General features: G+C 49.7%; 1 protein-coding gene across 1 annotated transcript; it reads left to right on the top strand.

The window, feature by feature from the left end:
* Positions 1-10,949: 10,949 nt before the first annotated feature.
* On the top strand, positions 10,950-21,274 carry TMPRSS5 (transmembrane serine protease 5). The gene is made up of 13 exons (XM_060105251.1): positions 10,950-10,976; positions 11,259-11,382; positions 11,771-11,869; positions 12,362-12,484; positions 13,598-13,733; positions 14,082-14,195; positions 15,697-15,740; positions 16,430-16,592; positions 17,542-17,720; positions 19,327-19,425; positions 19,758-19,900; positions 20,170-20,322; positions 21,243-21,274. Exons 1-13 carry the CDS (start codon positions 10,950-10,952, stop codon positions 21,249-21,251), a joined length of 1,413 nt encoding a protein of 470 aa, XP_059961234.1. The 3' UTR covers positions 21,252-21,274.
* The last annotated feature ends 1,611 nt before the right edge of the window (positions 21,275-22,885 follow it).

The raw sequence follows: 22,885 nt of genomic DNA, 5'->3' as shown, positions 1-22,885 counted from the left end.
TCTTCCAGGATCGGGGCACGAACCCGTGTCCCCTGCATCGGCAGGCGGACTCTCAACCACTGCGCCACCAGGGAAGCCCCAGGCAGGGATTCTTAATAAATATATATTGGCTGACTGATGGACTAAAATAATTAATTAGTAAAAGGGGGAAGGGTATTTCAGGAATAGGAGACAGCATGAACACAGGTGCTGTGGTTTAGTCTAAGAAGGACTAGTGACTGGCTTAAGGGGAGGAAAAAGATGAGGCTAGAAAAGTATGTTGGGTAAACTTGGAAAGAACCCTCCGTGCCATGCTAAGGACACCCTGGGTGTAAGTTAGGTGGTCCCACCACAACCTGTTCTTCCCCATCAGAGACTGCACTCTAATTGTTGGCTTGACGGAGCTAGACTATAAATTCCTTGAGGGCAGGGGCTCTGCCTGATTCATTCATTAATGTAACTCCAGAATCTAGAATAGTGCCTGGCATTTGGTAGGACCAACAAACACTTGCTGAATTAATGAATGAATAAATGAATGAATGCTTTTATCATGGGAGCTTGGGGAGCCATGGAAGGTTTTTCATCTATTTAGACTTGCTCTAGGAAAGGTTATTTTGGCAGCACGGTAGAAAAAAGAAGGGTCCATTTTCATTTATTTTATCCTTCCATATTGATACTTGAACATCTGGATTGGCTGAAAAGAAGTAAAGGTACAGACTGAATAGAATGAAATAGACTGGAGGCAGGAGATCAACTGGGTTGCTGTTACAGTCATTCTGGGGAAGATCCTAGTGGATGGTCATGCAGGGGACTGTGGGTTTGGGAGAGGGGTAGATTTGAGAGATGAACAGTTTGAATGACTAATGGAAGGTGAGGAGTTGGGAGCAGGCAAAGATGAGCCCAAGATATTCCAGATTTCTATTTGCCAAGAAAAACTCAAACTTCTTGCCAGTGGGGTCTTGCTGGAGAGGGAAGGGGGCAGTGAGGGGAGAAGACTGAGTAGATGTCACCTCCAGGCCCTTTAGGACCCTTCTGAGGGGCTGCCCTCCACAATTCCTTGGGCATCCCCTATTCTAGACTTCAGTCAGAATAACAAGACAGAAGAGAGTGCTCAGAGACAGTATGCTAATGAGTAAGCAGCTGATTACCATATGAGATCACAGAGATTTCTTTTCCTTCTAAATACACTTTTATCCATTTCTTTGTATCCAAAGCAAGCAATATGGCAACAGACACTTGGGGTTTCTTCACTGCTTATCAATATGAGTAATGGTCTGGAATAAGGTAACTGGATCTAGCGTTTTCCCGATTTTCACTCATTAAAGCTTCCCTCTTATTAGACTTAGGAGTCATTCATTTCTTCATTGAGAAAACCACTCTCCAGAGGGCTGGATGGAAAGGGTATGTGCCTGGGCCTCATTAGGCTGTGGAATGGCAGTAGAGGGTCTGGTGGCTTGAACTAACCTCAGTGGGATGACACAAACTGAACTTGAAGGAGGTGGGGGCTGTTTGAGGGGATCTGGGGATACCGTGCATACATGCTACAGATAGACTGGATGAGGATGGGGGATGCATTGTTGGTAGACAAAGCCAAAGAAGGGAGTGGGATGGGACTGAGGGGGATGTACAGAGTGTTCCAGAATCTCCAGACTGCATGTTACACCATGCATGTTTTCTACCTGGAGCACTAACATTTCCCTCTCCAGAGGATAAAGAGAGAGTGATTATGGAGGCTATTTAAGCAAGTCTGAAAACCGTATGGGAGGCAGTCAGAGAAGATCACGGGCAGGCTTAAATCCACAAACAAGGGTTGAAGCTGTCATTCACTGGCAGACACTTAGGGGAGATCGTGATCACGATGGAACTCCATAGGCACTGGCCAGAGCTGTGGTCCACAGGCGGAATTTCTTCTCTCTAAGCCTGCCAGCTTAGTGAATAAGTGGCTTGTGGGGCATGTATGGGAGTGGGAAGACCCTGGACCAGGTGTCAGGAGACTTGGGCTTGGATGGCCTCCAATATGGTGTGGCTTGTTCACCTTTCAGAGCATCAGTTTTCTCCTCCTCTCTCCTCTGATAGGAGAGATGGTAGATTCAGTGGTCTCTTTAAAAGAACTTTATAGAGTCATTTTCACAATGTTGATTCTTCCAATCCAAGAACATGGTATATCTCTGCATCTATTTGTATCATCTTTAATTTCTTTCATCAGTGTCTTATAATTTTCTGCATACAGGTCTTTTGTCTCCTTAGGTAGGTTTATTCCTAGATATTTTATTCTTTTCATTGCAATGGTAGATGGGAGTGTTTTCTTGATTTCACTTTCAGATTTTTCATCATTAGTGTATAGGAATGCCAGAGATTTCTGTGCATTAATTTTGTATCCTGGTACTTTACCAGATTCATTGATTAGCTCTAGTATTTTTCTGGTGGCATCTTTAGGAATCTCTATGTAGAGTATCATGTCATTGGCAAACAGTGACAGCTTTACTTCTTCTTTTCTGATTTGGATTCCATTTATTTCTTTTTCTTCTCTGATTGCTGTGGCTAAAACTTCCAAAACTATGTTGAATAATAGTGGTGAGAGTGGGCAATGCAATCCCTATCAAACTACCATTGGCATTTTTCACAGAACTAGAACAAAAAACTTCACAATTTGTATGGAAACACAAAAGACCCCGAATAGCCAAACCAATCTTGAGAACGAAAAATGGAGCTGGAGGAATCAGGCTCCCTGACTTCAGACTATACTACAAAGCTACAATAATCAAGACAGTATGGTACTGGCACAAAAACAGAAATATAGATCCATGGAACAAGATAGAAAGCCCAGAGATAAACCCATGCACAGATGGTCACCTTATCTTTGATAAGTGGAGAAAAGACAGCCTCTTCAATAAGTGGTGCTGGGAAAATTGTACAGCTACATGTAAAAGTATGAAATTAGAACACTCCCTAACACCGTACACAAAAATAAACTCAAAATGGATTAAAGACCTAAATGTAAGGCCAGACACTATCAAACTCTTAGAGGAAAACATAGGCAGAACACTCTATGACATTAATCACAGCAAGATCCCTTTTGACCCACCTCCTAGAGAAATGGAAATAAAAACAAAAATAAACGAATGGGACCTAATGAAACTTAAAAGCTTTTGCACAGCAAAGGAAACCATAAACAAGACAAAACGACAACTCTCAGAATGGGAGAAAATATTTGCAAATGAAGCAACTGACAAAGGATTAATCTCCAAGATTTACAAGAAACTCATGTAACTCAATAACAAAAAAACAAACAACCCAATCCAAAAATGGGCAGAAGACCTAAATAGACATTTCTCCAAAGAAGATATACAGATTGCCAGCAAACACAAGAAAGAATTCTCAACATCATTAATCATTAGAGAAATGCAAATCAAAACTACAATAAGATATCATCTCACACCAGTCAGAATGGCCATCATCAAAAAATCTACAAACAATAAATGCTGGAGAGGATGGGGAGAAAAGGGAACCCTCTTGCACTGTTGGTGGGAATGTAAATTGATACAGCCACTATGGAGAACAGTATGGAGTTTCCTTAAAAAACTAAAAATAGAACTACCATATGACCCAGCAATCCCACTACTGGGCATATACCCTGAGAAAACCATAATTCAAAAAGAGTCATGTACCAAAATGTTCATTGCAGCTCTATTTACAATAGCCAGGACATGGAAGCAACCTAAGTGTCCATTAGCAGATGAATGGGTAAAGAAGATGTGGCACATATATACAATGGAATATTACTCAGCCATAAAAAGAAACAAAATTGAGATATTTGTAGCGAGGTGGATGGACCTAGAGTCTGTCATACAGAGTGAAGTAAGTCAGAAAGAGAAAAACAAATACCGTATACTAACACATATATATGGAATCTAAGAAAAAAAAAAGTTCATGAAGAACCTAGGGGTAAGACGGGAATAAAGACACAGACTTACTAGAGAAGGGACTTGAGGATATGGGGAGGGGGAAAGGTAAGCTGTGACACAGTGAGAGAGTGGCATGGACATATATACACTACCAAACGTAAAATAGATAGATAGTGGGAAGCAGCCGCATAGCACAGGGAGATCAGCTCGGTGCTTTGTGACCGCCTGGAGGGGTGGGATAGGGAGGGTGGGAGGGAGGGAGATGCAAGAGGGAAGAGATATGGGAACATATGTATATGTATAACTGATTCACTTTGTTATAAAGCAGAAACTAACACACCATTGTAAAGCAATTATACTCCAATAAAGATGTTAAAAAAAAGAACTTTAGGGCCTCCCTGGTGGCGCAAGTGGTTGAGAGTCCGCCTGCCGATGCAGGGGATACGGGTTCGTGCCCCGGTCTGGGAGGATCCCATATGCCGTGGAGCGGCTGGGCCCGTGAGCCATGGCCGCTGAGCCTGCGCGTCCGGAGCCTGCGCGTCCGGAGCCTGTGCTCTGCAACGGGGGAGGCCACAACAGTGAGAGGCCCGCATACCGCAAAAAAAAAAAAAAAAAAGAACTTTATAGGTCTGAGAATTCTGTATAACCTGCACATGGGTCTTTCCTTTTGGTGGAGGAGAAAGATCACAGTGTTATCTGTCTGGAGGTGTCAGAGCACAGCTGAAGGGCAGTTGCAAAAGTCCCTTGTTTTTGAGAGTAGTGGCTGAAGAAGGAGAGAAAGCAAGGGTCTCAAGGCTCAGGAGTCGAGGCTCATCTGTAGAGGCGGTACTGGGGAGTCAGGGAGTATCATTGGGGAGAAGGCCAGGGAGCAGGGCCAGGACTAAGGTGAGACTGCATCTGAATTACCAGAGGAAGAACACAGAGGGGTTCTGCTTCAGCTGGTTTCCAATAAGGCACACTAGGGCACATGATTTAAGAAGGCATCACTCTTAAGGTAATCAAGTGCTGACAGTCCATTTGCTAGTGAGTGCCTCCTTAAATTTCGAACCCTAGGCTCCTGCTACCTCACTCTAGAGGTGGGTATTCTGTCCAAACCAGGGAAGTGGCCACAGCAACCCAGAATGGCTCATCTTGGATGGAAGGAGTATCAGAGAGATAAAGAAGAGAGACTTCTTGGACAGCCAGGCAGAGACAACAGCCAGGAAGAGGCTAACCTCAGTTTAATCTAGAATCACTCTTTAAAAAATGTCTTATTAAGGTATAATTGTCCAATAAAATTGTAATATATTTAAAGTGTACATCATGATTTGCTATCTGTACCTTCCATCTAGTTCATTAACACATCTATCATGTCATATATTTACCTTTTCATTTTTTGGTGAGAACATTTAAGTTCTATTGTCTCAGCCAATTTCAGTTATATATTACATCATTATAAGCTATAGTCATCCATGTTATAACTTACATTAATTATAAGAGGAATAAGATGCTCAGACCTTATTCATCGTATAACAGAAATTTTGTACACTTTTACTAACCTCTCCCTATTTCTCCCACCCCCAGACTGGCAATCACTTTTCTACTCTGTTTCTGTGAGTTTGACTTTTTATTTAGATCCCACATGTAAGCAATACCATGCAGTGTTTGTCTTTCTCTGTCTGGCTTATGTCACTTAGCATAATGCCCTCAAGGTCCATTCCTGTTGTTGCAAATGTCAGCATTTCCTTCTTTCTTATGGATGAGTAGTATTCCATTGTTTATATAGACCACATCTTCAGTATCCATTCATCCATTGATGGACACAGGTTTCTCCACATCTTGGCTACTGTGACTAATGCTGCAGTGAACATGGGAGTGCAGACATGTCTTCCATATCCTGTTTTCATTTCCTTTGGATATATACCCAAAAGCAGGACTGCTGGATCATACGGTAGTTCTATTTTCAATTTTTTAAGAAACCTCCATACCTTTTTCCATAGTGGCTGCACCAATTTGCATTTCTGCCAACAGTGCACAAGTGTTCCATTTTCTCCACATCCTCGCCAACACTTGTTATCTCTTGTCTTTTTGATGCCTGCCATTCTAACAGGTGTGAGGTGATATCTCATTGTGGTTTTGATTTGTATTTCCCTGATGATTAGTGATGTGGAACATCTTTTCATATACCTGTTGGCCATCTATATGTCTTCTTTGGAAAAATGCCTATTCAGAGTCATCAGCCCTCTTCCCACTTTAAAACTGGATTTTTTTTTCTTGGCCATTGAGTTGTATGAGTTCTTGTATATTTTGCACATTAACCTCTTATTAAATATATGATTTGCAAATTTTTCTCCCATTCTACATGTTGCCTTTTCATTGTATTAATGGTTTCTTTTGCTGTGCAGAGCCTTTTAATTTCATGTAGTCCCACTTGTTTATTTTTGCTTTTGTTGCCTTTACTTTTGGTGTCAAATCCAAAAAATCATTGCCAAGACCAGTGTCAAGGAGCTCACTCCCTGTGTTTTCTTCTAGGAGTTTTACAGTATCAGGTCTTAAATATAAGTCTATAATAAATTTTGAGTTGATTTTCCTGTATGGTGTAAGATAAGGGTCTGGTTTCATTCTTTTACATGTAGCTGTTCAGTTTTCCCAACACTATTTATTGAAGAGACTACTCTTCCTCATTGTGTATTCTTGCCTTCTTTGTCACAAATGAATCGACCATGGGTTTATTGCTGGGCTCTCTATTCCATTCCACTAATCTATGTGTCTGCTTTTATGCCAGTGCTATACTGTTTTGATTACTATAGCTTTGTAATATAGTTTGAAATCAGGGTGTCTGAGGCCTCCAGTTTCGTTCTTCTTTCTGAAGATCACTTTGACTATTTGAGAGTCTTTTTTAGTTCTGTACTTTAGGATTGTTTGTTCTATTTCTGTGAAAAATACCGTTGGAATTTTGATAGGGATTGTGTTGACTCTGTAGATCGCTTTGGGTAGTATGGACATTTTAACAATGTTAATTCTTCCTATCCATGAGCACAAAATATCTTTCCATGTATTTGTGTCTTCTACAATTTCTTGTATCAATGTCTTATGGTTTTCAGTGTACAGGTTTTTCACCTCCTTGATTAAATTTATTCCTAGGCATTTTATTCTTTTTGATGCAATTGTAAATGGGATTATTTTCCTAATTTCTCTTTCTGATAGCTATTAGTCTATGGAAACACAACAGATTTTTGTTTATTGATTTTGTATCCTGAAACTTTACTGAATTCATTTATTTTAACAGCTTTTTGATGGAATCTTTAGAGTTTTCTAGATATAATATGTCATCTGTAAATAATGACAGTTTTTACTTCTTCCTTTCCAAGTTGGATGCCTTTAATTATTTTTTTGCTTGCCCAGTTTGACTTGACTTGACTTCCAATATTATGTTGAATAAAAGTGGCAATAGTGGGCATCCTTGTCTTGTTCCTTATCTTCGAGGAAAAGTTTTTAGCTTTACACCATTGAGTATGATGTTAGCTGTGGTCTGTCATTTTTCTCTAATAAACTCTTCCCATATTGGTATAAGCCTTTGGTTAATTTCTAGAGTTCTAAAAAAGTTAATTCTGACAATTTTTTTTCAGATTTCTCATTGCTATGGAGGAGACAATTTGGGGGGGGGACTTTGCCCATTTTCACTGACATCTCTGCACTATATTTGAAATGCCCTTCTATGTGATTGCCTTCTCATTTCTCAAAACTGAGCTCAAATGTCTCCTCCATTGTGAAGGCTTCTCTGGGTCCTCTGAGCAAAGGAGTCAGCTATTCCTTTATTCTCCTATACCTCTGTGTTCAAGCTTCTGTTATTTCACTTTTTATAAGAAAAAACAAAACAAAACAAAACAGTTCTTTATATCTGTTCCTGTCTCTCCTCCCAGCCTGCAAGCTCCTAGCCTGTGACTTATTCATTCCCCATGCCCAGGCTAGTTCCTGACACACAGTAAGTATACAGATTTGTAGGCTGAAGAGTATTGTTCTAGGAGACCTCAGCACCTAGCCAAGAGCTTCTCAGCCCCAGCCACCATGTTCTCCTCCTGCTTCTGTGATTCATAGCTGACCTCTGTTCCTTCATTGTGAGTGAGGTTCAACAGTAATCATTAATAATAATAATAGCAGCTAATATTTACTGAATAGAGTCTGTGCTAGATACCAGCTATAAAGCTAAGAATTTTATATTCAATAGCTCATTTAATTCCAGCATAAACCCTATGAGGTAGGTAATATTATCATAACTTTACAGGTAAGGCTGAGTAAGGGAAGTGGCAGAACTGGTGTTGGATGAAGGCCTGACTCTAAAGCCCCTGTTCTTAACTGTCTCATCGGAGGGATCTGTGAGAGGCATTTGGAGGAAGGGGAGCCACTCCAGTCTTTCCCTTCCTTGGGACCTCTTCTTCCTCCTTGACTAAATAGATATGGCTCCCAGGTGTGTTCAGCCCATCCTGGGCTCAGCTGGGCCACCTTGTGCTTTGAAGCAACATAGCACTGAGGTCTCCTATAGGAACTGGTCCCCAGGGCAGTGGGGGTGGAGAGGCTCCATTTCCCTGGCATTGGAGTAACTGGTGCAGCCCTGAGGAGACAGGTCACAAAGATCCCTCATCAACATCCCAATTTCAACATGGTGATAGCCCCAGACTGCTGGAAAAGCCAACCCACACAGAACTGAGATATCATTCAGAGGACTCAGAAACATTTCAACAAATGCTAATATCAGTCTCTTGAATACAGCCCCATCAGCAGGAAGTGGGGGGACTGTGCCAGTATGCATGGGGCACACTTTTTGGCACAAGGGATCTTGTTGCTAAGCAACAGTAGCTGGCTTCCCCTCCTCCTCTTAACCTTTTTCTCTGCTTCTAAGCTTCCAGTTAGCTGATGGGAGGGGCTGAGGCTGCCCAGCCCAGGCTAGCCCTTGACTCCCTTTCCTGCAACAAGGGATCTATTCATGCTTTCTGAGCAGAGTTCATTGTCTCTCTGGTGTGTGTGTGTGTGTGGAGGACGGTGAAGGGAGAAGCCATGTGTGAACTAGGGAGACTTCATCTTCTAACCAAGCTGGCCAGGCTATTTAATCAATGCTGATCCAAGAACAGGAGCAGAATGTTACCTAGCAGACCTTGAGGTTTTGCATTGGTGCCACGGACCATTATGGTAAGGCCACACCCTGCTCTGCCCTCTCTTTCTTTCTACTCCCACCCCTGACCCCACCCTTGGAATTCTAGGCTCTTGGAAGGAGTCTCCTCTGGCAGCTCTGGTGCAGAGGAGAGGGGGCCCTAGAGGGGACCCTGTGTGGTCAACCTCCTGGTTTGGTTTTCCCCGGGCGTGACATTTATTTCCCACTCTTGTGCCCCATATGCCTAGCCAGGTGCTTTGCCTGTAGGCAGCACTTAGCAAGTCATTATTACATGAACTCCTCCTCAAAAAAAGGACGAAGAAGTCCTGTACCATTAAAGACCATTTTTGCAGGCTACCACATGGCCTTGGACAGGTGAGTGTTGAGGTGAGGCAGCTCCCGAGGTGAGGCCAGTTTGTTCAGAGGCTGAACTTCAAGCCAGGCTCCCTTGATACTGAGACAGGAAGAAAGGCTGAACATGCTCTAGAATTCTCTCTAGACCAAGCCGTGTTGACAGGGGAAAGTGGTCTGCAGGGGAGACGGGACTTACTTCAACTTTAAGGGACTCTTTCTACTTTAGTGGATTATAAATTCATTAAAGAAAGGACCCATAGTTTATATGTATTTCTTATTAATATATTATTTATTATACTTAATATTTGTGTTGTACTTTATAAAACCCTATCAGCCACATAATCTGTTTTCTTCCTCCCTCCCTCCCTCCCTTCCTTCCTTCCTTCCTTTTATTCAGTGTGCATTAACTGAATTCCCACTTTGTGCTAGGCCTTGAGCTAGACTCTGGGATGCCTAGACCAGAGAGGAAGGAGAGAGAGAGAGAGAAGTAAATGAGCATAATAGAGGGTCACAATAGGTGCTACCTGGGTTGAAGAAAGCTTCCTGGAAACATGACACTTAAGCTGAGTCTTGCAAGGTCATAAGAGTCAGTATGTGGGGAAGGGGATAGCAGGTGCCATGCTTCCGTGGTGTGAGAGTGTGTGAGGACGCTAAGGACAGGCACGTGTGTTAGTATCACCCTGAGTCATGCTGTGGAGGAGTTAGTGCTGCCAGGTGAGGATGGAGAGGTGAGGAGGGGCGAGATCACAGAGGATGCTGTGAGCTATGCAAGGGAGGTTAGGATTTACCCTGAAGGCTACAAAATCATTAGATACTTTAAAGATGGTGTGAACTTGCTAATGTTTGCATTTTAGAAAGATTGCTCTGGCATAGAGAAGGAATGGAGACAAAGCTAGATGGGGGAGACTACTCAATGGGTAGCAGGGGTTATCACTCTTATTTCATAAAGGAGAAAGTTGAAATTGGGAGGGCTGACGAGTTACCAAGTTCATGTAGTAGGCTGTAGACCTAGCCTTGAACTGCTGGTCCAGTGTTTTTGCCAAGATCTTACTTTCCTTTACTCTTCTTCATGACACGTGAATTTTAGGCATATGTCTGACCTACCCCACTCTATGCTTTCTTACTCCCATTCATTTGCCTCCTCAACACCTTTTTCCTGGAACACCCAATGACCATATATGTCAGTTCAAACCCTATTCATCTCTGAGGGCCTGTCTCAGAGGCTGCCTCTTCCAGGAAGCCTTTCTTGATCTCCCCAACAAGAAGTAAGCTCTCCTTTGGAATTCCAATGTTAGTTAAACTGAACTTCTCTTCTGTCACTGAACTTGTGCTGCTTTGTTTACATGACTTATCTTCAGGACTCACAAGTAGGTTCTTTGAGGCGGTGGTTGTGGAGGTCCATGTTAATTTACCTTGAACTTACAGTATCCCCCAACGTGGACTGTCCACTTGGGCTGAATACTATTTACTGGGTGAATGAATGCATGGTTTGTAGGGGAGGGGCAGTTTTTCCTCCAAGATAGGAGGGAATGAGGAAGGATGGGATCTTAGGATCTGAGGAGGGAAGCTGAGGGATTCAGTGGATGTCCTCCATGCTGGTGGGAACCAAGGTGAGGGGGTGGTGAAGAGTGCGGGCGTTGGAGTTGGCCCAATCTGGGCTCAGGTCTCTGCTCTGACACTTACTGGATGTGTGAGAGAAAGGTGGGTGGGGCTAGGGGCTCCAGGAGAGCAGGGAGGCCCGAGGGGCCTCTATGGGAACACACATGGAGTCCCCAAGGTGAAGAAAGGCTCACCAGTGGCAACGAGGGCCCAGCTGGAGTTAGAGAGTGGGGACTTCTTGTGGTCAGTGGTGATTTCTCTCCTTGGTGAGTGACTGACAGCTATTTCCCCAGAGCCTGATGCTGGATGGCCAAGCCCCCATGGAGGCTCAGTATGCAGAGGAGAGTCCAGGATCCTGGATCTTCAGAGCAGAGCCAGGAGACCCACTGCGGAGGCCCGAGGCCCAGCAGCAACCCAGTAGGCCAGACTGGGCCATCGGGGAATGACAGGGTGGGGGCAGTGAAGGGACAACTTCCTACATCCTCCAGGTTCTTTTTCCCCAGATCTTCCCAGGTCAGCCTTAAATGACTAATGGTGAGAGGCTGTCTCACTATTAATCCCAGACCTGCTTTTGCTCTGTTTCCCATTTGGGGGCTTGAGTGGGCTCTGAGGCTCCAGTGATCAGAGCTCTACCCTCTACCCACCCCAGGATGATGGGGCAGGGCGAGGCGGGCAGGGGCAGTGGGGCAAACCACCGCCGCGAGTCGGTGGCTGTCTGGTCCCGGGGTGGTGCCTCGGGGTGAAGTGCGGCCGGCAGGCGGAGGCAGGGTCCCCAGACTCTCCTCTGCCCTCCTCCCCCACCCAGTCTCTTGGGCAGGGCGCTGGTGCACAGGGCGGCGCGGCTGGGCGGTGTTGGGAGCCCTGGTGTTGCTGGCTGGTGCAAGCATTGGCTCCTGGCTTCTAGGTCAGTGCTGGGACCTTCAGTGGCAGGGGAGGGGCAACGAACAGGATCTGGGGGATGCTGGGAGGGAGGAGCAGGTGCTGAGCAGGTGTGCAAGGCAGGTGGGATGAGCATCTTTTCCGTCTAGTCTGAGTAGGCAGCAAGTAGAAACGGGGTGATGGGCCAGCAGGAGGGACTCGGGCTCTCCGTAAAGAAGAACATTTCAGTCCTACAGTGAGAAATGTGCTCGAGTGGATGGTCCAGGGAGGCCCTTGTCAAACTTCTCCAAGAGATCTTTCCCAGTCGGAGGGAGAGAGAGAGAGACAGACAGAGACATTGAGAGCGCAATGGCGCTCTTCTGCACGTTGCGGGGGGCTGCCTCGGGCAGGGTGGTCAGGAGCCCCCCGGAGGCTGCCTTTGCCTTGCTCTGCTGCAGGTCCCTTGCTCTTCTCCTTGGCCCCCTCCTAGGGGAATCCCTTCCTTCCCCCAGCCTCTCCTTGTCTTTGTCCTCTGAAGCGCTGTATCTGTGGCCGGCTGCCTCTCAGCCTGTTCCCGGGACCCTGCAGGATGAGGAGACGAGCTTAAACTGCTCGGAGGCCAGCGGTGAGGAAGCCCTGCTCCCCTCGCTTCCCAGAGCAGGTGGGCCGCGCCCCAAGGTCGCAGGACTCCCACCTGGGCCCCGGGCCCCTGCACATCTGTGGGATCCTCCCTTCTGGCTGGGGGCAAGAGGACCAAACTGAAGGGCCACGAGTTCGCTGCCACCCACCTGTGTCTCCTGTACCGTGAGGGTGGAGCCACGGCCCAGCCTTGTAGAGCTGATCTCTGATTTAGGGCTTTCAGCACTCCTGGGGGGCGGTCTTGATCTCTAGCTGGGGCACGGCCAAGAGCCCAGGCTGCCAGGAGAGATGGCGACTCGCCCTTTGGGCAGCGTGAGGCTGCAGGGTGGGGAAGAGAGGCCAGGCGTGTGTGCGGGGCCAGCGCGGGGCCGGCAAGGGTCTGGGCCCAGGGGCAGAGAACGCACAGAGGGCTGGGAACGTCTCGCCACGTTGTCTCCGCATCCCGCACCCAAATCTTGTCCCCTCCCCTCCAGGTAAGAGTTGAGGGTCAGCAGATACAGTGCTGCTAAGGCTGCGGGTAGAATCAGTTACAGAGGTTAGTTAGGGTCAGCTTGGAGCCTGCTTTTGCTAGCCGTGTGTGCCTTTGGTTCCGTTACTGCTTTGAGCTTCCATTTCCTTCTCCATGAAGTGGAGATGAAAATAGTTACCGCATGAAGTCGGAAGCATAATAAGAGCATAAAATAAAAGGGCTTAGCACAGAGCGTGGAAAAAGCAGATGCTCAATAAACAGGAACCATCACTAGTATTGTCATGAGATTTGAAATCAGAAGACTTGGATCCATCACTTGCAGATCCTGTGACCTAGGACAGGTCGCTTAACCTCCGTGCTTTACTTCCCTCTGCAGAATGTGGAGGATGGGAATTCTCACCCCACAGCGTCGCTGTGACACTTAGTGATGGAGCACGTTTAAAAGCACTTGGTTAAAACACAAACCTAAAAGGCTGTGCAAAGAGGGGTTATTTTGTTCTCGGAACCGGCTGGCTCCATGGGGAACAGGGAGCCTGATATGGGGTGACCCAGATGCTATCGTGAAGGCCTCTTTAGGTCCCATGGTGGCCAGGTCCGGCTCGCCCTGCCCATGATGCCCCTCCATCCCACAGCAGGTGGGATGTGGCTTTCATGCTGTGGTTTCAGTGTCTTTCAGAATAAACACCGAGGACTTCTTGCTGGAAGTGCAGGTGAGGGCCCAGCCAGACTGGCTTCTGGTCTGCCACGAGGGCTGGAGCTCTGCCCTGGGGGTACGGATCTGCCGGAGCCTTGGGCATCTCAGGTAGCTGGGGCCAGAGGTGGGGCCTGGGGAGGGTGGAGAGCTGGTGGGTGGGGGAGGAGCATTGAAGACCTCTATCTGTCTGTCACCATCAAAGTACCCAGGAAGTGGCAAGAGGTCATTTTGGTCATCTCCTGGCCTCTGGGCATGATGGTGCCCCAGTCTGTTTCTCTCCTTTGAACATCCTTGATTTTTAACAAATATAAATCCCAGAAGAGGTCATTGTCAAAGTCTTGCTCAGTCACTACACTGGTATAGTATCATATTCCGGTTATACTTAACCCCCATCTCTCGTGCTGATCGTCAGTTTAAAGCTGATTTCCTCCCGTTTTATTCCCTTCTCCTGCCAAGACTCACAGACCACAAGGCAGTGAACCTGTCTGACATCAGGCTCAACAGCTCCAGGCAGTTTGCTCAGCTCTCTCCTAGACTGGGAGGCCTCCCGGAGGAGGTGTGGCAGCCCAGGTAGGGCTTCTCAGGGGGCTGAGTGATGTCCCTCACTTCCTGGTGAACAATCCAGCAAAAATCTTCCTATCATGAGAGCCTGGTGGCGAGGACACTGGAGGTGTAAGATAGGACAACAAAGAGGAATATTTCCCAATTAGAAATTACTAACTCAGCTCACAGGAGCCCTGCCCACCAATGTTTCACATACATCATCTTATTTGCCCCTCACAAGAATGGCAGGATTGGGTGTAATTGTCAGAGGATTTGAAATGGTACTCCTATTCCCATTTTACAGGTGGGAAAACTGAGACTCAGTGAAGTAAAGGGCCTTGTGCTAGGTCACAGAACTGATAAGCAGCCAAACCAAGTCTTGAAACCAGGCTCCTGTCTCCAAACTAGTCCCTCTCACCCCTGCCACACTTTATTTGGATAATTCTGCTATCTCAGGAGAGAGATGGTTGACTGTCTGGAACCTGGAGACCCTCCAGAGAAGAGAGGGCTCTGGGATGGCCCCTTCCCCAAATCCTGGGGGTGGGTGCAAGCTGAGTGGGTTTTCACCCTGCCTGGGTGTCCTCAAGCTTTCCAGCAGCCTCCTCCTGTCCCTGCTCTAAAGCCTTCTCATCCCTTCACCACTGTTCCCGTCGGAACCTCAATCCCCTCCTACCCAGCTCCTGTCCCCTGTGGGCTGATCAGGGGAACGTGGGGTCCCTGTCTTAGATACCTTAATAGGCAAAGGGAAGTAGGGGTGGGACTGACTCTGCCAGGAGAGCCAGGGGCCGTGGATTTGGAAAACTAGTAGAATCCAGGCATTAGGATTCTGGGGGCAAGAGAGAAGTCAAGAAAGAGGGCTTTGCTCCAAAAGGAGTTGATTTCTTTTTTCCTTTTTAACAGTGTGTTTTTAAATTTTATTTATTTATTTATATTAGGCTGCACTATGTGGCTTGTGGGATCTTAGCTCCCCAAGCAGGGATTGAACCTGGGCCCTCAGCAGTGAAAGTGCAGAGTCCTAACCACTGGACCGCCAGGGAACTCCCAGGAGTTGAGGTTTATGCTAAGAAAGGAAAGCAGGCATATGAGTACGCAGGGCCGGGCACAGGGCTTGAGAGAGTGGAGTCATCAGAGGCCGCAGCATGGGGCGAAGAACTGAGTCCATTCACTCACTCTCTTACCCACTCATCCGCTGAGCACACATTTACTCAGGGGCCTTAGTGGGAACAGCCGGATTTTCACATTCATGAACGCTCCATTTGCAACTTTGGGCCCTGCCCAAATCCAACTGGAGGACCACGAAGTCCTGTGTGCCCGGGACGACCGGGCAGAGCACAGCTGCCGTCCCAGAGACCTGCTACAAGCAGGGGCCTGGGGGCTTGGATGGGTTCAGAAGCAGGTGGCTGTGGCTACAGAGAGGCCCCCTCTGCTCCCACCAACAACGACCCCCTTCCCCAGGCCCTCGGGTGGTCGTGCAGCCTGGGGTGGGCCCCCCGCCCAGCTTCCTGCTGGCGCTGCCTCTGTTTTGCAGGAACAGCTGTACTTCTGGTCAAGTGGTTTCCCTCAGATGCTCTGGTGAGTCCTGTCCTGGGTCCGGGAAGGAGGCGGCGGGAGGAGGGCGTCTCCCCGCTGCCCTCACGGTGGGACATCCCCACTGGGAAGCTCAGCTGGGTCTGGGGTGGGGTTCCTTGCCCACCTGCCTGCAGGGCCCCTTCTTGCAGACAGTTCTGCCGAAACAGAGCCCCGTCTACACCTCTGTCCCATTCGCCACCAGCCACTGGTTTGGGTGGATGACCTGCTTGCCTCACTCCCCGTCCTGGCCTCCGACGTTCCCTGGCCTCTGGGGGCACCCCAAAGGGGAAACAGCAGCTTCTGGAGCCTAAGGATGGTGGGGAAAGAGGGGCCAAGTGGGAGACAGTTGGCAGAGTTCCTTTCACCCGCCTTCCCAGCCATCTAGCCATCTCTGCATCTGTCCTTCCACGCGTCTGTCCACATGCCACCATTTGACCCCTCCTATGGGACAGGCGCTTTCTTAGATCCTGGGGCTCCATAGATGGTGCAGGCACCACCCCTGCTCTCAGCGAGCGCACCGCCTGACGGGGCAGGTGGATGTGTAAGCAACATTCCCAGCTTCCCGCCCGATGCTTAGGGCCAGGAATGATAAATGGGAGCCATCCACGCTGGACCACAGGCCTCGAAAGTTAGCACAGTGCTGACACCCACCCCGTGTTCTTTTCATCTCACCAGTGCTTGTCTGTTTGCAGAGTGTGGGACCAGGCCCCTGGCTTCCCAGATAGTGGGCGGGCAGGCGGTGGCTCCCGGGCGCTGGCCCTGGCAGGCCAGCGTGGCCCTGGGTGCCCGGCACACATGCGGGGGCTCCGTGCTGGCCCCGCACTGGGTGGTGACCGCGGCGCACTGTGTGCACAGGCAAGGCTGGGGGCTGCTGGGGGGAGGGTGCCCCCTAGCATTTTCTCTTTGGCCGTTGGTGTGTCCTGTATACAATGTCCAACTGTCCTCCTCCCATGTCTGCTGAGAGTGGGCCCGGGCGGTGTTTGTGAAATCCTCCCTGTTCGGTGCCAAGAACAGCTCTGCCTAAATAGCAGTCATAAAAATATTGGTGCTTTAGTTTTGTTCGGTCTTTAAGTTTTTAAAATGCTTTCACACTCACAGCCCTCCATGCTTCTTAACGTTTATCACCACTGTAATTAAATCAATGTCCATGTAATTATTTGTTTAATGTCTTTCTTCCCCTTTACACTGGAAGCTCCATGGGGGCAGGGAAGAGTCTTGTTTACCACTGAATCCCTTTGTTGATTTTTCCCCTGCCTTGTCCCCGTGGCCTGGAATATAGTAGGTGCTTAATAAATGCTGGTGGGAAGGAATGAATGAGCTCTTCGGCCCTCTTCTCTTGATGGCGGGCAAGGCAGGTGGTGTAATCCTCATCTTATAGTGAGGAAACCGAGGCTGGGAGAGCCAAAGTGCCTCCCCAGCGATCACACTTAGGAAGTGGGAAGACAGCACTGAGGAAAGCTTTGCTGACTCGGCTTAGAGCTATGATAATCACACAAGGCCCTTCCACGTTTGCTGTAAAACTTGAAGGGGGTTATATGGGAGAGTGCAGGGGTGGTGGCCAATGATCATAGTGTCTCACTTCTCTCTCCATCAGTGCCTGAGCGTTTCTTAAGCACCTACTGCATGCCCAGTGTCTTGCCAGCTGCTGGGGGATTCTAAGAGGCCTGGCTTCTGGGAGCTTGCAGCCTGGTGATGGGGCCCCCACTAACAGCCATGCTTGTTGGCTTCCTCCCCCCACCAACTCATTTATGTCAACGTCTCCGGCCCCTTCCTCCCCCAGGCTCAGCTCAGCTCCCTTGTGCAGTTTCAGGCTGTCCCGCCGGTCCAGCTGGCGGGTCCATGCGGGGCTGGTCAGCCACAGCACAGTCAGGCCGCACCAGGGGGCTGTGGTGGAGCGGATCATCGCCCACCCTCTGTACAGTGCCCAGAGTCACGACTACGACATGGCCCTCCTGCAGCTCCGGACCCCGCTCCACTTCTCAGGTGAGGCTGTGGTGAGGGGCGGCGCCGGGAGCGCGAGAGCCCCGTGGGTTCCTAAGACCCCCTTGTGCCGTGAACCCAACGTTCGCTTCATTTGGTGACCGTCGTGGACTCTGGCATCACCTGGACCTGGGGTGGCGCCAACTCTTCCACACACTCTTTTGGGGACAAAGGTTCTGGCCCTTTTCCCATCTGGGCTGCAGGCGGGATTTGCCTCGAGGTCCCAAGAAGAGCTTCTCAGTGGCTCCGTCTCCCAACAGGCTGCCGGTGCCAGGTCCCAGCCGGGTTACAATGAATAATAGTTAACTATGTATTGACAGTGAATAGGATAACCGTTAATAACTAGCACCACGTTACGGTTAATAAGATTTCCCTTACCAAATATCCTTTCACCCCATCCTCAGAACAAACCTGACAGGGAGCTGAGGCCGGTGTATGCAGATAAGGATGCTGACCTTTAGAGAGCGAATTGACTCTCTTCAAGTCCACGAGGCAAACAATTCCCGAGAGCGTCTCCCCCACAGCATCTGCCCTTGAAGGGCAGCTCTTCCACACGCACATGCCAAGTGCACTCACCTACAGACACACATGCTCACACACACACACACACACGTGTGCATGCCCTCACACGCTCACACACTCATGCAAGGCTCACATAAGTATGCACACCTACTCCTGTGCACGCCTACTCTCACCACACACACACACACACACACACACACACACACACACACACTCAGCACTCCTCCCTCCCATTGCTACCTGGAGCTTTGGGTTTCCCCAGCAACAGTGGTTGCTCTATGCCGTTCACAAATTCTACCGTATATGGGTGCTCTCTGCACCGTTGTTCAACAGTTAATGCTTCTAAATTGACATGAATATATTTAAAGGGAAACTTTAGGTTACTGCCTAATTGGAGAATCCATATGACTTATGTTAAATAGATAATAACCACAAAAATGCACAGAGTGAAAGCAAAACAGTGCCCAGGTCCCAGCTAGGCGCTGTGCTCTGCGGAACTGCCGCGTCAGGCCGCTCTCTCTGTGCTTGGAAGGGGTGGGCAGGCGTGAAGAGAGGCATAGAGTAGCACCAGACAGACTCTTTCTCCTTGGTGCAGAAGAGGGGCTGAGAGAGAACCGAAGAGGAAATACTTTCTCCCAGCGAAGTGGCGTTTATCTAACGGCAGGTCTATGCATTACGTAAAATCAGGTCCAGGCTCCGCCCACAGGACAGGTCGCACCCTTTTGGAAACCATGTCCCAAGAGGGTCCACACACCCTGGGGAAAATCCAAAATGGGTCCTCATTAGGAGAAGTTAGGTACAAACACCCAGAAGGAGTTTCCATCCCCCATCAGCCCCAGGTGGGGATGCACCGTGTGTACACCGCCCGGCCTAGGGCACCAGGCACACTGCAGTTTCCACACTGTCCTCTGCGTGAATGGTGGCTCCCAGGTGGGGCAGGGCCTGACCCGCACAGCTGTACAGGAGGCCGGAGCCAGGACTGTTTGAGGACGGGGCGTGGAGGACATGCCCGCCCTGGTCCTTTGCCCAGGCTCGCGGGCAGGGAGGCCGAGCCGGAGTGGGACCCGGGACCACTGCCTCTCCGCAGACACCGTGGGCGCCGTGTGCCTGCCGGCTGAAGAGCAGGAATTTCCAAGGGGCTCGCAGTGCTGGGTGTCTGGCTGGGGCCACACTGACCCCAGCCACAGTGAGTCAGCTCCCAGGGCCCGGAGTGCACAGGGGTGTGGGTGTCGGGGAGGCATCCTTTCCCAAGGTGAGGCACCTCCTCCTCCCCTTCTCCCAGGAGGGCCACGGCCTCGGCATCAGGGTGTATGTGTGGGGTCTACTCCTCCTCCTCGCTCCCAGCCCCCAAGTCTGACGGACCCCTGCCTCCTCTCCCCGAGTCCACAGCTCCCATCCTGGGCTCCCCTCTTTGGGCCTCCGCACCTCCGGGGCCTCTAAGGCCCTCTTGCTGCCCTGCTTTCCCGGGCCTTGCTCCGGGAAAAGGCGCCCCTCCATCTCCGCATCTGCCTCCCGCAGCCCACAGGTCGGACACGCTCCGGGACACGGTGGTGCCCCTGCTCAGCACCGAGCTCTGCAACAGCTCTTGCGTGTACAGTGGGGCCCTCACGCCCCGCATGCTGTGTGCCGGCTACCTGGACCAGAGGGCCGACGCGTGCCAGGTGCAGGCGGGCGGGGGCCCGGTGCGAGGTGGGCGGGGCCTGTGGCCGGGCGCCCGGATGACATCCTCTCCGCGAGCGGGCGTGCCCAGGCAAGTGGGCAGCGCGCTGAGGGTTGAAGCGGGGCGCGAGGCAAGACGGGATCCGTCCTGGAAGCAGGACCGCCTGGAATGCAGGGTGTGCTCCCGGCCCCGGCCACTCCACTCTGCCGCCACTCCACCAGGAAGGACTAACTGCCTGTTTCTCTGTGTCCCGGTGCCTGGATGCCGCAGGGGGATAGCGGGGGTCCCCTGGTGTGCCTGGACAAGGGCACGTGGCGCCTGGTGGGCGTGGTCAGCTGGGGCCGCGGCTGCGCAGAGCCCAACCACCCCGGTGTCTACGCCAAGGTTGCCGAATTCCTGGACTGGATCCAGGACACGGCGCAGGTGAGTCGGGGGGCAGGTGGGGCAGAGCCGTTTGTGAAGGATCAATAACCCTCGGAGACTGTGACCCTCATCCCTCGGGCCTGGGCCCTACTGAGGGCTGGGGAATATTCCCAGACTGGGAGGAGGAAGAAGTGATGCTTATAACGTTGAATCCATTCTATCAATTTAAGCATTCACTAAGGAAGAGTTGACCTGAATTTGTAGCCCAGATCTGCCATTTCCTGTGTGACCTGTGGCAAATTCCTAACTTTGGTAAACCTCAGTGTCCTGGTAGTAACCATCGTGGCTACTGTATATGCCATCATATGTGACGATTACATGAGGTAAGGCCTGCCCAGCGCTAGGCTTAGAGTGAGTGCAGGTGTCATTACGTATTTACTTATGACCATTACTCATCCCTGGTCGCGCCTGCTCTCCCTGCCCTAGGGAGAGAGCTCAGCATTTAGCAGTTTGAGTTCAGCAACTGATTCATTCTGTGTGATCCTGGGCTGGCCACTCCACTTCATCCGTTCAGTGGAAGAGCCAAGTGAGAGAATGTGTATAAAAGCACGTGATCTGAATAAAGTACTTTACAAATGCAGGGTGTGACAGTGGGAAACATCCTTCTGCAAGGTTGGGCTCAGGGCAGGTGGTAGATAATAAACTTTAGAGTTTACAGGGGACCTATGCGTCCACCTTCTCATTCAAACCTTACAGAAAACCTAGAGAAGCAGATATTTTAGCCCCATTGGATAGAAGTGGAAATGAAGGTTCTGAGTGGTTAAGTGATTTATTAAAATGCTAGTTACTCAGCTAACCGAGGGTGCAGCCACTCTGTAGATCAGCTCCTGTCTCTTCCAGCTCAGGACTCCCTCCCCTGGTCCTGTTGTTTCCTCAGTCTCACTGCATACCAGCCTCATGTTTCCTGGGGTCTCTGGCAGGTCCACTAGATGGAGGAGAAGCAGCAGCCCCGGATGCAGAAGGCATGGATCTCTTATCACTGCACAAGAGACAGTCACTACCCACCGGCCAGCCTCCACGCCACAGGGCCTCTCCCCTCCAGCCCTGATTGCCAGCCCCTCTATCTCACCAGAGAGCCTCAATGACAGGAGAGAAGCTGGGGTTGGGTTGGGAAGGTGGGGGAGCCGGGAGGTGGGGAGGAGCAGCTGGAGAGGAAGAGGGTGCTGGCGGCAGTCGGGAGCCTGCCTTTCTGCCCCCCGCCCCCAGCCCCTGTGCGCATCTTTTGGGAGGATGCTCAGGGATGCCCTGGGCCTGCCTTCTCCCTGTGCTCTCAGGGGGGGAAGTGCCTCCCTACAGACCCAGGCTGGGAAGCTCCTGGGCAGATGGGGTCAAGGCTGGACCGGCCCAGGTGAAGCCCATGGAGTCAGGATCCGCCCCACTCTTCTGTCGATCTCACCTACTTCCTGCTGTCGCTTGGCTCTGGCTGGCCCTGCTGGGGCGGGGGTGGGGGGGCACCGTAAGAACACTCTGGTTGGTGTTGGAATAGGGCGTAGGTTTTAAATGACAGTTCTGTGAACTGGTCCAGGACTTCCGGTATTAAAGTGAAATGCTGTATGGCCTTGGTCCCGTCCTCCCCCCACCCCCCTTCTCTCTCTTTCTCTCACACCCACATTAAGGGGTAGTAGAATTACAATTTTCCTCCCATACATGTTTCTTAAAGCTCTGGAACTGACTCCTGCTCATATAATTCTGTACATTTGTTAAATCTACATGTCATGATTGACAACAGAAAGCCCCAGCCTTCCAGGTGCTCTGATGCTGCAAGTCTGAGTGCCACTGAGTTAGTGCTCCCTCCGGGAGGGTCTGGCTTCCCCACGAGATCCATCTCTCCTCAGCTCTTGTTTCGGGACTGGGCCTTCTTGCTCGGGAGATGTCTTTCTGAGTTTCTGCCCAGTTAGCATTTTCCTGGTTAAGCTTCTCCCCCGCTCTCTCCTTTCTAGCAATTAAAATGCAATTGGTATCTTGTTTCTAAAAACTGCAATGAATTTTTTATGGTGCTTACCCAAGGAAATGCAATTAGCGTTTAGCAATAACACAACTTTTTCGTGAGTTTATCAGCATTTTTTTGAGGGGTAGTACAAATGAATATTCATTCTGGAGGGTCTGCTTCCTTTGCAAAGAAGTGCATTAGAAAAAAAAGGGCCACAATTTACTGTCGTTTAAAAACAGCTGGGGAAGTGGCTGCTGGGAGTCTGCTGCCCAACTGCAGAAGCAACGTGGGTGAGGCCCTGGCAGGTGGTGGGTAGTCTGACCCTGTGTTCTGAGAGCCCCGACCTCCAGCCTCCATCCCGAGATCAGCATTTACTACCCGACTCTGGTGGGTCCCCACTTCAAGAGGCGGTTTCAGGGCTGACGATCTCCCTGGGCAGGGAAGAGTTACCAGCAAATCCATCAACGATGATCTTTTTTGTGTTTCTGTTGTTGCCCATAGGCGTTTGCTTATTTAAAGGGAGGTTTTTATTTACCACAGTCATTATGATCTGTTAATAATCAGTAACACTTGGATACTATTTTACAGTTTATCAATCCTGCTCACACATGGTATCCCATTTAAATCTCACAC

Source organism: Mesoplodon densirostris, chromosome 7, assembly GCF_025265405.1.
Source record: "Mesoplodon densirostris isolate mMesDen1 chromosome 7, mMesDen1 primary haplotype, whole genome shotgun sequence".
Taxonomy (NCBI): domain Eukaryota; kingdom Metazoa; phylum Chordata; class Mammalia; order Artiodactyla; family Ziphiidae; genus Mesoplodon; species Mesoplodon densirostris.
Note: the sequence above shows the minus strand (reverse complement) of the source record. Positions and strands in the feature narration are given on the sequence as shown.

Bases quoted from the DNA above. Each gene is read 5' to 3' on its own strand.
- TMPRSS5 (XM_060105251.1), top strand. From the start codon at position 10,950: ATGTCCTCCATGCTGGTGGGAACCAAG. The intron at 10,977-11,258 runs GTGAGGGGGTGG...CTATTTCCCCAG, and splicing joins CCATGCTGGTGGGAACCAAG to AGCCTGATGCTGGATGGCCA. The intron at 14,196-15,696 runs GTAGGGCTTCTC...TCTGTTTTGCAG, and splicing joins GAGGAGGTGTGGCAGCCCAG to GAACAGCTGTACTTCTGGTC.